Source organism: Lepidochelys kempii, chromosome 8 (genome assembly GCF_965140265.1).
Source record: "Lepidochelys kempii isolate rLepKem1 chromosome 8, rLepKem1.hap2, whole genome shotgun sequence".
Classification (NCBI taxonomy): Eukaryota; Metazoa; Chordata; order Testudines; family Cheloniidae; genus Lepidochelys; species Lepidochelys kempii.
In genome coordinates, this window is record NC_133263.1 from 52810882 (window position 1) to 52824498 (window position 13617).

Genomic DNA, 13617 nt, shown 5'->3' on the forward strand with positions numbered 1-13617 from the left:
TGTTTATTAGGTTCCTGACTAAGCGAGAACAGAAGCTGATGCAGCGGCGACAACATGCTGAAGAACTGCTGGAGTGGAAGCGCCGTCTAGATGCAGAGGAAGCAGAGATACGTCAGATGGAGAAACAAGCCTTAGCTGCTTGGGACAAAGAGAGACTCAAAACGAAAACAGCCAAAAAGGAACTTGGGGACCAGAGGGCTGAACCCAAAGGTAAAACCGTGTTCTGCTCAAAGAGTGACCCAGTGCAAATAATGACTGGGCAAAACATAGCATATCATAAACTATTAGCCTCTGGTAAGCTCATATTTTTGTATTTTCTTCCTGTGTGGTAGTGGTTATTCCTCTCTGGACACACAGTTGTGTTCTGTCCTCTGCTCTTTATTATCTTCTAACTCTTATCATTATCTTCAACCTTAGCTGCCACTTTTACACTGATAGTCAACAGTATGTCTTTAATGACTTTGTTCACCCTCATGTCTTGCATTGACCAAATAAATCTGTTTCTTTGTTTCAACTTTCCAGAGCTAAATACCTCTGATAGAATTGCTTCTCTTATACAAGACGACCTTTCTCAAGCGCCACTCCATCTCCTTCTCAACTCAAAGTTTTTGGCTTCCAGTGGCTTTATCTTGGTGACATCTTTGACTCTGTACCCTTCTTTATATTCTACATGTTACATCTTGAAATACACCTGAGGCCGTCTCTGCAGCTTTATCCATTTGTCTCAGTGCCTCTGTTTGTCTCTCTGTTTTTCTAATCCAAGGGTCTCAAACTCAAATGACCACGAGGGCCACATGAGGTCTAATACATTGGCCCGAGGGCCGCACCACTAACCACACCCCCTGCCGCCCCAGCCCCGCCCCCACTCCACCCCTTCCATGAGGCCCCGCCCCTGCCTCGCCTCCTCCCACCCCTTCCCTGCCCCCATTCCAACCCCTTCCCTGAAATCCCCATCCCAATTCTGCCCCCTCCCTGCCCCCAGGGGGTTGGAGTGCAGGAGGGGTGCAGGGTGCAGGAGGTGTGCAGGGTAGTCAGGGTGCAGGATGTGGCAGGTGGCTCAGGGCAGAGGGTTGGGGTGTGAGGTGCAGCGGGGGCTCAGGGCAGGGGCTTGGGGTGCAGGAGGGGTGTGGGGTGCAGCAGGGGGTCAGGGTGCAGCAGGGGCCTCAGGGCAGGGGGTTTGGTTGCAGGAGGGGTTCGGGGGCGGGTCCGGCCCCACATGCACCGGGGGCAGGGCAGGCTCCTTGCCTGTCTGCCCTGCCCCCACACCACTCTGGGAAGTGGCTGGGACCTGGGGGAGGGGGAAGGGGGCACGGTGGTCTGTGTGTTGCCTTGGCCGCTCCTCTAGGTACCTCCCCCGAAGCTCCCAAATGGGGCGGCACTGTGAAAGGGGCGGCAGTCCGTGTGTCGTCAGGGCGGCACTTGTCTTTCCGCGGCAGCAGCGGCAATTCGGCAGCAGCCCACTCTGCTGGCTGCGCCACGGCAGCAGTTCGGCAGCAGCTTCTGTTTTCAGTCGTCCTGCTTGGGGCAGCAAAAACGGTAGAGCCGGCCCTGCTCTTAAATCCCCTTTCCATTTCAGTGCTGTTCTCGTCTATCTCCCTACCAGCCATCTTACTACCATTACGATTCCTGCCATCAGAGGGAGCCTTCTTCTTCCTCACAATTTGCATTTCGGATCAGTGAAAAGCTGTTTATCTTCCCTGCCTTTGACTTCTATTTTCTCTTGCTATGTTATTAACTCTGCAACTATACATGACTAAAGTATTTTTGGGTGCAGTTTGTATGAAAGGTTCTTCTATGTGGAAAATAAACTTGCTTCGATGCAGCTCCCAAAATGAGTCTTGTTCAGCCTTCCTGTGGCAGTTTGTAATTTCAGCAAGAGGTTTCGAGAGCAGGGAGTCTAAGTGAAGAAAATACTGGTCTCTTCAAAGATTGTCCCAGAGGATCTTAATTTTCCTTTCTCCCCTCACCAAAATAAAGCACATCTTTTGAATCTATGAGGCAGTTCAGAGTTATGGTCCGTTTCACTCGTCATTGCAAACTCCCACTTGAACTTCACACGACTATGACAATTAAAAAAAGAATGGTGAAATATAAAGTTCTAGTGAACAAAAACCCCAATGTGTTGAATGTAAAAAGCAAATGTATTTGTAGTCCCTCCACTAATTTTATCTACCTACCAGGGTGGGAGCTCAGTCATCCTGGAGAATGGAGTAAGGTGATTCCTTTCCCCAACCTCTGCCCCAATATTGAGTAATTTTCTAAGGATTTTTTCAATAGTATTGTATATCCTATAAAAGTTAGAAAACAGGAATGTTTATAACTAGGTCCTGATTTCCAGATTCTGTTATCTGCCAAGAGTTGAAGAAATCATAACATCTAAAATAGCACAAGAAGCATTTTCCTACTGCTTCCCGTGTTTGAGGTTTGTCAACAACTGTTTCAGGGGAAGCATAGAATTTTGAACTCAGGATTTGGTTTTCAACCAATCACAGCTAACCATGCAATATTGTCGAGGGGTGAGGAATTATTTCCATAGGCAGATTCCATGCTCCAGTATTGGTCTCCGAGGGCAGTTGACTTCACCACCTCAGTGACTGCTGAGCGTTGTAATTGAATAGGGGAGCCTGTCTTTGCGGGGTATTGGAAGATGTTCATTAAGAACCACAGAGTTTGGAAAAGTTAATTTAGAATATGCTGAAATCCCTTTGTTTTAGGCATCCAGCAGCCACTACTAACATTTGGCATTTTGTTTTATTAAAATTCCTTGATTAAATATTGCCTTGGTAAAAAATTCAATACCATATAATGTGAAGTAACACTATACAATCAGAATGGTGTAAACTTGAAAGCATGTCTGTCACCAACAGAAGTTGGTGAAAATATTACCTCACCCACCTTGTTTCTTTACTGTACAATCTGGCATTTAAACACAGCTTGTGACTGATTCTGTTTGATCAAATGCAGTAATCAAAACTACCTTAGATGCATGTAAATAGTGCAAGTTCTTGCTCGGCTGACTATACTGTGTGCTCTCTTTTGCCTCCACTATCTCATTTCAGAAACAGCCAGTGAAGAGGAGTCTCCAGTGCTTTCCTATACTCATCTAAACAGTGAAAGCTCTGTCCCAGAAGAACTAGGCAGTCCAGCTGGTGAACCTGTCCCATCAGAGGCTGTGGACCAAGGGAAGCCAGTAAGCCCAGATCATAGTACACTTACTGAAGAAATGATTTACTCACAAGATCTAGAGTCTGCTACCTCGCCAGCCAAGCTTGTGAGTGAACTTTATCCTTTACATTTATATCTTCTAGTACTAGTAAAGAACCATCAGAAGAGAAGTAGAAAATAAACTTTCTAGTAGCCGTTTGAAGCTTTCTACACAGAGATTAAACTGTTTTTTTAGCTGAAATGCTAGATCCGAACATGTCAGTAAATATTGGAGACTCATACTTTCTTTAAAATCTTTAGAAAAAAAATTGTTTGGGAATGGGGTCAATTAAGCATTTTTAACTTGTGTGCAGACTTACTACAGATTTTGAATGTGCCAGAGGGGCTACGCAGCATAATCAGTGGAATGCTAGCCCAGCATACCAGTGTGACTTGGATGGATGATAGTTCGTCATGATTATATCAGGCACAGGAAGCTAATACTATGATTTTGATTTGAATTCTGCATTATGAAGTGTTTGGGGGTATTCCATAGCATAAGGAACCCAGCTGTGGCTCACACATAGTCTTGCAGGTTACAACATATAATGCCAACTTGTAGATAATTCTGGCTTTCTACTCTGTTCCAAGTATTATGTCTGCTTGCTTTCTAAGTTGCATCATGGTAATTCTTGTTCTCTGGGCTTTATACCTGGATGAAGCTGTGAGGCTAAAGATGCTGTGTCAGCCACTGTCTGTGGAGACACTGCTCATTGAGACTTACATTGAGTTTTACAAACACTTTTTCCTCTGGGAAAGTCCATTTAGAACGTGCCGCTGAAGAGAGAGTGCAGTGTAAACATCTAATGTGCCAAAGGTTGTATTCTGTCTGGGTAAAATGGCTATGGCAAGCATACTGTTAATGCTGTAAACAGATATCTGGCAGAGAATCTGCCCTTAAGAGAAGTTTTGCCTGGCTGGAAGTTGAGCCCGTGTTGTGGTGGTTGATGTAGGGTAATGCCTTGCACTTCCTGATATTGAGAAGTGTCCTTTCAGTTTAGCAGATATATTTGGCAGCAGTTTTTATGAAAGTGTGGTTGCACCAACAAATACGTTAAAAATATTCTAATCTGAAGCATACAAGTTTTCTTGTTTAGCAATAAACCAGACCATGTAAGGCAGAATTACTGAGGTCCAGGTTCAAGATAAATGTCTGCTTTTGCTACTTTAGGTAGTTTTGTTCTGATGCGTAATACACTGAGACGGATAAAGCTTTCGTTAATGTATCTGGATAGGTAGCTAGCTATTTATTATTGCTAAAGATTTATGACTAGAGAATACTTTCCTTCCTTGTAATTAACTCCTGTTGACAGTGATCTCATACTTTTAAATTGAACTTCACAAGTAGTTACTTATTTTTTCTTTCGTCTTTGAATAGTCTCCTTCCAAAAGCAGTACATCTATGTCAAAGCAGGATTCCATCAAAGGAAGCCACAGAACTGGAGGGCAGCTGCGTTTACCTGTGAAATCCCATCAAATATCCCACAGTTGGTCTGATGAGTCTTTATCCATGACACAGTCAGGTAAGATTGAAAGAATACATTGTCTTGTGTTTAAATTGATTTCTCATACTCTGTGTTTTTGCAACCCAGTAAATTAACTCATAAATCTAATTAAGTAAACTGAAAATATTTGAAATTGCGCTGAGTTCAGGATTCTGTAAGAGGGTTTTATATTGAAGTTGATCACTTCAGTGTACAGCAATGAACAAAGTTTCCTAAACTGTGATGTCATTAACTGTTCTAGAAGAAATACAGAGCCTGAAAATCTGGTGTCAGAAGTTGGAGGAAATGATCTTTCAGATCCTTTGTTTTAAACTATATTGAGTTTAAGTGTACTTAAACATGCACACCCACTGATATGAATGAGATCTTAAACATGTTGTTTTTTTCACCAGTTCACTTTTAATGAAACCGATGTTAATTACCCCTGTTAAGAATACTTTGACTTAGTTATTTGCACCCAGGGACATTCTGCAGTTTGTGAGCATAAGAATGCCACCTTCATTGTAGGGAAGCTTGCACTGGGGTTGTATGTCTGTGCTTTATCTGCTCTGTAGGATGTAGTTTATCATCCTCTTAGTTGCTCTACCTGGAAACCTTTACCAGAAAGAAATTGGTTTTTTTAACAAAAAAGGGGGAATTTTGCTTCAATTTTCTCCTTTTCCTGACAGCAAATGACTTGCATTAAAATTAATCCTGAATTTAGAATATTTGTGTGCTTATATACAAACAGCAGAAAGTGTCGGACGCCACCAATGCAAAAAGGTTAGCACCTGGCATATATATTATAGGTGGAGCAGGTAATACCAACCTATTAAGGTTGCCTATTACTTTCCATTATAAGACTGTGTGTTTGGTTGCTTGCAGTTTTGACAAACTTTGACCGTTCGGGCTCCAATTTTCCATGCTGGATGTCTGCTTCAGACTGAATTTTCATAGAAAATTTCAGCTAAAATGGTTTGGGTGTGTCTGAAATCAAGGCTAGAGAAAAATACATTGTTTTGCCCATGTAGAAAAATTCTGGCACACTTTTTCGAGAAGCCGGAGTTACCTCATGCTTTGGAGCAAGGACTTGAAATTTGACAGAGGGGTTGCCTTTGTGTTAAGGATATGCCTTTTTGCCTTCCCTATGGAAATCCATCCAAATTTGGCCAAGTTACAAACCTTGGAAAAATCAGTTCACACATGCTCAATAGAGACTTCCTAGATTTTAGCAGCTAGGATCTCCAAAAGTTCTGAGGCAAGAGAACTGGGAGTGGCTGGGTAAAACGACTGCTATAAGGAGCTAGGAGGTTGGAGAGAGACACTGAGATAGGCCAAAGAGCCCAGGGAGGAAGACTGGGATTGAAAGCTAATGGGGATATAGAGGGAGGAAGAGAGTCAGGGTCGTGGGGACTGGGACTGATGGTAAAATGGGACTGGAAGTAAGGTGCTTGTGGGGAAGACTTGGACAAGGAGTCTGGAGGGGGAGAACTGGGATGGAGAATCCAGAAGGGATTCTAGGACTGCCTGGGCAAGGACACTGGGACTGGGAGGAGAAGCCTGAGAGTGACTGGATAAGTGAAGAGAATGGCACTGGGACAAGGTGCTAGGGTGGGAAAGAGATGGGACTGAGACAGATATGAAGGGACAGAAGAATCTGTGCCCACTAGACTTGCTCCCTTCCAGAGCTTGGACTGGAACCCAAGATCCCCAAGTCTCACCTTTCCTCTGCTGTCAGTAGTACCTGTGGAACCCACTGGCAAAGTTCGTTTCATCCCCCTCTAGAGCTGGTCCATATAGAGGATGACAACCTACTGATGCTATCAGTTACTCTGTTAGCTCAAAGGGAATAGGTTTCTGTGGTGTATCTAAAGGTTCAAGCCCTGCTGATGACCTATGTGAGTGGCAGTATGAATGGAATTTGCGGTTTTTCAGTTTGCCTTTTAAAAATCTAGGAGATTACACACACAAAAGCTAAACGCAAGAACATTAAGGTTGCACAGTGAAGTAGTCAGAAGCTAGGAAAAGCCAGAATTAATGTTGCCTGTGCACTCTTAATTTGTCTTCCTCGTGTGTATTCATTATGATACAGTCTTTAATTACATGATCATGTACTATTTTTTCCACATGACCCCTGCCTCCACCAGTGAACAGGATGGATGGTACTCATGTAATGAGCAGCTATTCAATATTTTATTTTATTTTCATTGTGCATTGTGTCACCTTAAGTCTCATTTGCTGCACACTACTCAAACCCTGCTCTGAAGACAGAATTATTAATTCATTCATGGACTTTTCTGTGGCACTCATCACATAGTATCAGAGTACTTAACAAACGTAATTTTTCAACTTCCCTGTGTGAGGAGGAGGTGGTATTATCCCCATTTTACAGATAGGGAAGTGAGGCACAGACAGTAAGTTCAAAGGTGTCCACTAATTTTGGGTGCCCATTTTGAGGTACCTAGGACCTGGTTTTCAGAGTACTTTTCATTACATAGCACTTTCTGTGCTCAAAGCACAGCTCTCATTGACTTCAATTGCTGCTGTGAGCACTCAACACTTCTGCAGATCAAACTCCAGGGTCTCACATTAGGCACCCAGAAAATGAGGAACACCTAATTAGTGACCACCTGTGAGAGGTTTGGTTTAAGTGACCTGCCTGACATGAGACAGGAACTTTGTGGGAGAGGCAGAGATAGAATTCAGTTCTCTGGGCCAGCATTCAATTGCCTTTAACCATGAGATCATCCCTTCTTTTTCTGCAATCCCCTGCCTCATTCACTGCAGACCTTCCAACTTCTGCAGCAAATGCAGCAGGGGTCCTCTGCACTTCCCCACAGCAAGTCCCTCCCCACAGCAGATCCATCCTCTACACTGAATGAGGTGGGGGTCACATGGAAAAATAGTATGTAATCACGTAAGTTAAACATGTATCATAAAGAATAAGCAAAAAGGGGCCATATTGAGGTTGCATAGGCAACCTTAATTCTGGCATTTCCTAGCTTTTCAGTGCTTGCCTTGCAACCTTAATAATGTTCTTATAACAGCTTTTGTGTGCACTAGAAAATAACAGGACTTGTCAGGACAAGTGATTTCCATTTTGATATAAAAATGAATACATAAAATAAACACATTCACACTGATTAATTTTTAATAGCATGCCACCTTCAGGGCACTGTAACATAATTAAAACATGCAATAACTTGATAAAATTATCTTAAAGTTGAAACAGAGAAAACCAAATAAACATATCAGTACGAATAAATGAAAAATAATGAATATGGGGTGCCAACAGTGATCATGATGAGCTCTTTTGAAATAAATAGACTTTCAAGTATTTGGCATTTTAAAATATGATGGAGAGACTAAGACTGATGTCAGCTGGAGGAGGGATTTGGGGATGTATCACTGCATTCTAGTGTTGGTCTGCATTGTTACCCTTTTTCTCGCACCATATGTAAAATGATCTTGGTTCATTAAAAGGACATTGTCGAGTTAAAAATAGATATTGCAGTTTTATTTGCGGGTTTAACTGATGTCTGAGATAAGTAAAGAATTTTTAAAAATTAATTTACTTCTCACCATTTATGCTGTTTGTTTCCACTTCTGCATTTTTTTGTCAGCTTGAACTATGAAAACAGAATAGTCAATTTCGTGTTTGTTTATAATCAGTTTCTGGTTCATATGTGCTATCAATGCTTGAAAACACTTTAGAGGAAAGTTATTCTTTTAAAAAAAATTCATTAACATTTTTCAAATGTCGTGGCAACAGATTCTTTTGTTAGGCTTTGTAGAAACTTGCTTTATACAAAAACTGAATTTGGGCCTTAATTAACATGATGTTACTGTCACTTAAGTAGGAGGAATTAATTATAATCAAGACACTTGCCGGAAAATAAGTACACTACCTCGGATTATGAGGAGAGAACACATTCTTCCTATCAAACACGTATATCTATTTTGTGCACTACTTGTTTAAAAACACTTTCATAAATATTTAACTATAAAACTTCACTGAAAAAGGAATGCATCCAGCTGCTGATCACATTTACTAGCTGCTGACAGTGAAATCCCTTACTGCTAGTTACTTTTGCTGTCTTTTGGTGAAATGAGGCATTGGTTATCGAACTGAAGTGCAAATTGCTATTGGGCCATGAAGAACTAGCTGGTCACATGGTGCTGCTGACTTTTCTTCTTTATTTCAGCTGGTTTTATAGTCATCTATGCTCTTCATTGCAGCAAATGGTCTGGGTGCCTGTAAAACTGCCTAGAACAGGGGTGGGCAAACTTTTTGGCCTGAGGGCCTCATCATGTTTCTGAAATTGTATGGAGGGCCAGTTAGGGGAGGCTGTGTCTCCCCAAACAGCCAGGCATGGCCCAGCCCCCGCCCCCTATCTGACCCCCCTCCCTGATGGCCTTCCTGGGACTCCTGCCCCATCCAACCCCCCTGTCCTCTGACTGCCCCCGGACCTCCCACCCCAACTACTCCCTGACGCCCCATCCAACTCCCCCATCTCCTTTGTGACTGCCCCCCCCCGGACCCCTGCCCTATCTAACCACCCCTTCTCCTTGACTGCCCCTGGACCCCCTGCCCCTGACTGCCCCCCGCCACCCCATCCAACCCCCCCCTCCTTCCTGACATCTCCCCGGGACCCCCCACATCCAACCACCCCTTCTCCCTGTCTGCCCCCAGAACCCCTGCCCCTGACTGCCCCCCACTGCCCCATCCAACGCCCCCGTCCTTCCTTACTGTCCCCCCAGGACCTCTGCCCCCATTCAATCACCCTGTTCCCAGCCCTCTGACTGCCCCAACCCCTATCCACACCCCCGCCTCCTGACCATCACCCCCGAACTCCCCTGCCCACTATCCAAGCCCCCAGCTCCCTGCCTCCTTACCGCGCTGCCTGGAGCACCAGTGGCTGGTGGCGCGGCTGCACCGGGTCAGGCCGGGCTCTGCAGCTGCGCTGACCCAGGAGCTTGCCCCTCCCTGGCCGCCCAGAGCATTGTGCCGGCGGCGTGGCGCACTGAGACTGCGGGGGGGAAAGGGAACAACATGGGAGGGGCCAAGGGCTAGCCTCCTGGGCCAGGAGCTCACGGGCCGAGCTGGCCAGTCCCATGGGCTGTAGTTTGCCCACCTCTGGGCTAGAAGCTGCCTCTACTAGGGGCTGCTGCTACATAGAAGGAGGAGAGGACACAGGAGCACCCCTAAGACTGAAGTTTTCAGCCACCAGGGAGAACTGCCAAGAGGACTGTAAATTAGACTGAAAACTATTAATAATATTTATTATTTCTATTTTGGTAGTGCCAGTCATGGACTAGGACCCCATTGTGCTAGGTGCTATACAGACACAGAACAAAGACTCCTGCTCCAAAGAGCTTACAGCCTAAGGGCTTGTCTACACTTACAGCGCTGCTGCGGTGCAACTGCACAGTGGAGCTGCACTGCTGTGGCACTTAGAGAAGATGCTACCTATGCCGATGGGAGAGTTTCTCCCGTTGATATAGTGCTGTCTACACAGGAGTTAGGTCGGTATAACTACATCACTCTGGGGTGTGGAAAATTCACACATAGTTATACTGGCATAAGTAGATAGGGTAGACCAAGCCTAAGTATAAGACAAGAGACAACCAGTAGATACAGACAGATGGGAATGTGCAAGGAAGCATTGAGACAATAAGACCATGCTTTTCTATGAGCTTACATAGTCTTGTTTGGGCCTTGGTTGTTACAGAAATACAAAAACAGTTATATTAGTGGAGACGACTCTACTGTTGAGAAGGGAATCAAGCAGCTGGGCATGACTTTCAGTAGAATAGAGGGAGACGACCGCCAGCAGGACTGGAAGACCAGACAGTAGGGAATCCTGGGGGAGGGGAAGAGGAACAGAACGAATGGTAATGAAATTGCAAAAGGAAACCATGTGATTTCCTTTTTAAAGAACATTGAAAATATTTGTTCAAGTGAGCCGTGGCTACATTCACCACAGGGATATATTGTTGTTATGAATGACATAATAGGTAGTCTGCAAAATCGAGACTAGGAGCTTAAGTGGTCCATGCAGTTGTGAATGGAATGTCGGGTGACCCATGAGATAATCTCTCTAAAGATGTGGTTCTCTGTTTGCTTAAGTGTGAGAACCCCAGAAATAAGTTGTCAAACAGGAGGGTTTGACAGTTAATTACTTCCATGATCAAACTGCTTCTTTTTCTAACTGAAGTTAACTAGTCATCCTCCAGTCCTACTGAATTTGTTTAGTCCAGGAGATTTAAAAGCTGGTGGTCTTACTGTACTCCATCTATAGCTTGCAAGAGACCTAGCTTGCTTCTGTACCGTACTATTACAAATGAAGTACTCTCCATTAAAATAATACATCATGTAGCATAAGGGTGTTTAAGGTGAATTTAAAAGCTTTTAAACACAAATTTTAAAAATATATACATTCTTAAACCACTAAAAAGAAGTGTCACACTGAAAAACATAAGATTAAAATACTGTTTCCTCTGCAGCAGTTGACATCACAAGCAGTTAATGACAAATCCTTAAGTCTTTATCCAGACAAGTGATCATTGAATTGAATGAATGAGAACTGAGTAAAAGTTATTGGATGCTTGTGCTGTGTGTGTGTGTCTGTGATGTCCTTAACAAAACACAGAAGCCTGAACTTACACATTGGTAAGTAGGGAGAGGCGGCAATGACTTTCAGATACTTATTATATCTAAAATATATATTTGAAACACACTTATCTATAAATTAACCATTTGCATTCTAGACACACAGCATAGTTCTGAATATTGAGCTAATTTTCAATCCTGATATTCTTCTGTAGATCAGATTCAGTCTATTCTATGCCACCTTCATAGCATAAGGGTATGTCTACATTTGGAGCTGGGGGTGTGATTCCCATCTTCAGGAGACAAACTCACACAGGCTTTCATCGAGCTAGCACGCTAAAACTAGAATGTATCTGCAGCAGCATGAGCTGCAGGACAGGCTAGTCATTCTGAATATGTGCCCCTGAAAAACCCTAGGCACATCCTTGGGCAGCTAACCTGTCCTGCCTTCTGTTTGTAGCATGCTAGCTCAATGAAAGCTAGTGTGAGTTTGTCTCCTGAACATGGGAATCACACCCTCAGCCCCAAGTGCAGACATGCCCTTAGTTTGTCATTGAGTAGGCTAATATGCTTTAGTTAAATGGAGAAAATACCTATGTATTGTTTTTGTTTATTTAACGGTGACTGCACTTTCAACATCTCAGTTCTGTGTGGTCTAGACTATAGATTAGACTAAGGGACAGGGAATTAAGAGGCCTAAAATCTACTTCCTGTTCTGCCACTGACATGCTGACCCAGTGCAATTCACTTAACTGCCCTGTACCTCAGTTTTTCTATCTGCAAAATAGGTATAAGAATACCCATCTTTGTAAAGCGGTTTGGGATTCTCAGATTACATGTGCTATATGAGGGCAGAAAGGTGTTCATGCACTTTACACTTTTTACCTTTTACCTTTTGTTTAATTGTGTGCCTTTTGTATCATAACTTTCAAACACAGCAGAAATTCTATCTATTTTGGTTATTCAGCAGTGTCTCTAATGCCTTCTTTCAGTGTAGGAATCACAAAGTTAAGTGACTTTGGCTTTCTAAGCATGTACAACATAACTAGGAACATAACCATTTTATACATCATGTCTTTGACAAACTCAGTAAGGTCAGATGTAGCGTTTTTCTTCCTTACCATATGTGATGTGATATTGTTAAAATAAGAGATGCTGACTTAGGAAGTCTTTATTTAGACGATATGAACATGTTAAAAATAAATTATTTTACTAATATTTTATGTGATGTAATTTAAATTCATTAACTGAAGATTCTGTACTTGTAATAATTCAAATACTTGTAATGTGTGAGGTTATTTGAGGATTAAAACTAAACTACTTTTTTCAGAAACTACATCTGACCAGAGTGACATTGAAGGCCGGATCAGGGCCTTAAAGGATGAGCTACGGAAGAGGAAGTCTGTTGTTTATCAGCTGAAAAAGGAACAAAAGAAGAGGCAGAAGGAGAGGCTGAAAGCCCAGGAGGCCAGTTTGATCAAACAGCTAGAGGTTAGGAACAGTTAGAAGAAGGGCTAAGTAACAAGTCAAACTGCTAGCATAGTATGAATTGGTATATTACAGTCAGTTGTTGAAGAAATCCTTTCTTTTGTGCTTATTGATACACCTTTTTATGACAGCAGCACCACCATTCTGGTACTGGTTTAAATATTTCCAATAATTCTACAGTAGCCCATGTGGTACTGATATGATGGACAATCCTCTTCAGGATAAAAGACTAATCCACCAGTAGCATGATGTTGGGGGAGGGGGGGAGTTTTGGTTTTGTTTTGTTTTTGTTTTGTTTTGTTTTGTTGTAGTATATTGACTCAGACTTGACAGACACTTGGAGTCTATAAAAATAAAATATTAAAACTCCAGCCACTCGCAACTGAAGAGCTGTTTATCCAATACACACATGAAAACTTCTTGCTTTGAGAGCAGTCTTCTAAAAGGAAAGGATGTGCTTTATTCATTTGATAACTTCTGTTTGCTGATTGATTTTTTCCAAGAAGTTGTGATTTGGAAAATTAACAATCTGAACTTTTTCACACTCAGTCTTATGATGAGTTCATAAAGAAGACTGAAGCAGAGCTGAGCCAAGACCTGGAGGCATCACCCACAGCTAAGCCTCAAATTAAAACTCCATCCACATCTACTGAAAAACCTAAAATTAAGCCACCCCCACTCCATAGGTAACTTGGAAATCTCTTTGTAATTTAACATTACCTTGTTAGCATTTTTCTAGGTTAGCTGTACAAGTACAAATGCCTTTTCCAGAATATGCTACGGTTATAATATAAAGTAGTTGTGTGAAGATATTTCTGAATGAGCATG

General features: G+C 42.7%; 1 protein-coding gene across 11 annotated transcripts in view; it reads left to right on the forward strand.

Moving 5' to 3' along the window:
* The window catches only part of CEP350 (centrosomal protein 350), a 141300-nt gene that overhangs the window by 101637 nt on the left and 26046 nt on the right, over nt 1-13617 (forward strand). For all 11 annotated transcript variants that reach the window (XM_073356563.1, XM_073356555.1, XM_073356564.1 and 8 more), the window contains 5 exons: nt 11-210; nt 3060-3271; nt 4583-4727; nt 12632-12792; nt 13339-13475. In XM_073356563.1, the coding sequence (XP_073212664.1) occupies nt 11-210; nt 3060-3271; nt 4583-4727; nt 12632-12792; nt 13339-13475 (855 nt within the window). The remainder of the gene's footprint in view (nt 1-10; nt 211-3059; nt 3272-4582; nt 4728-12631; nt 12793-13338; nt 13476-13617) is intronic.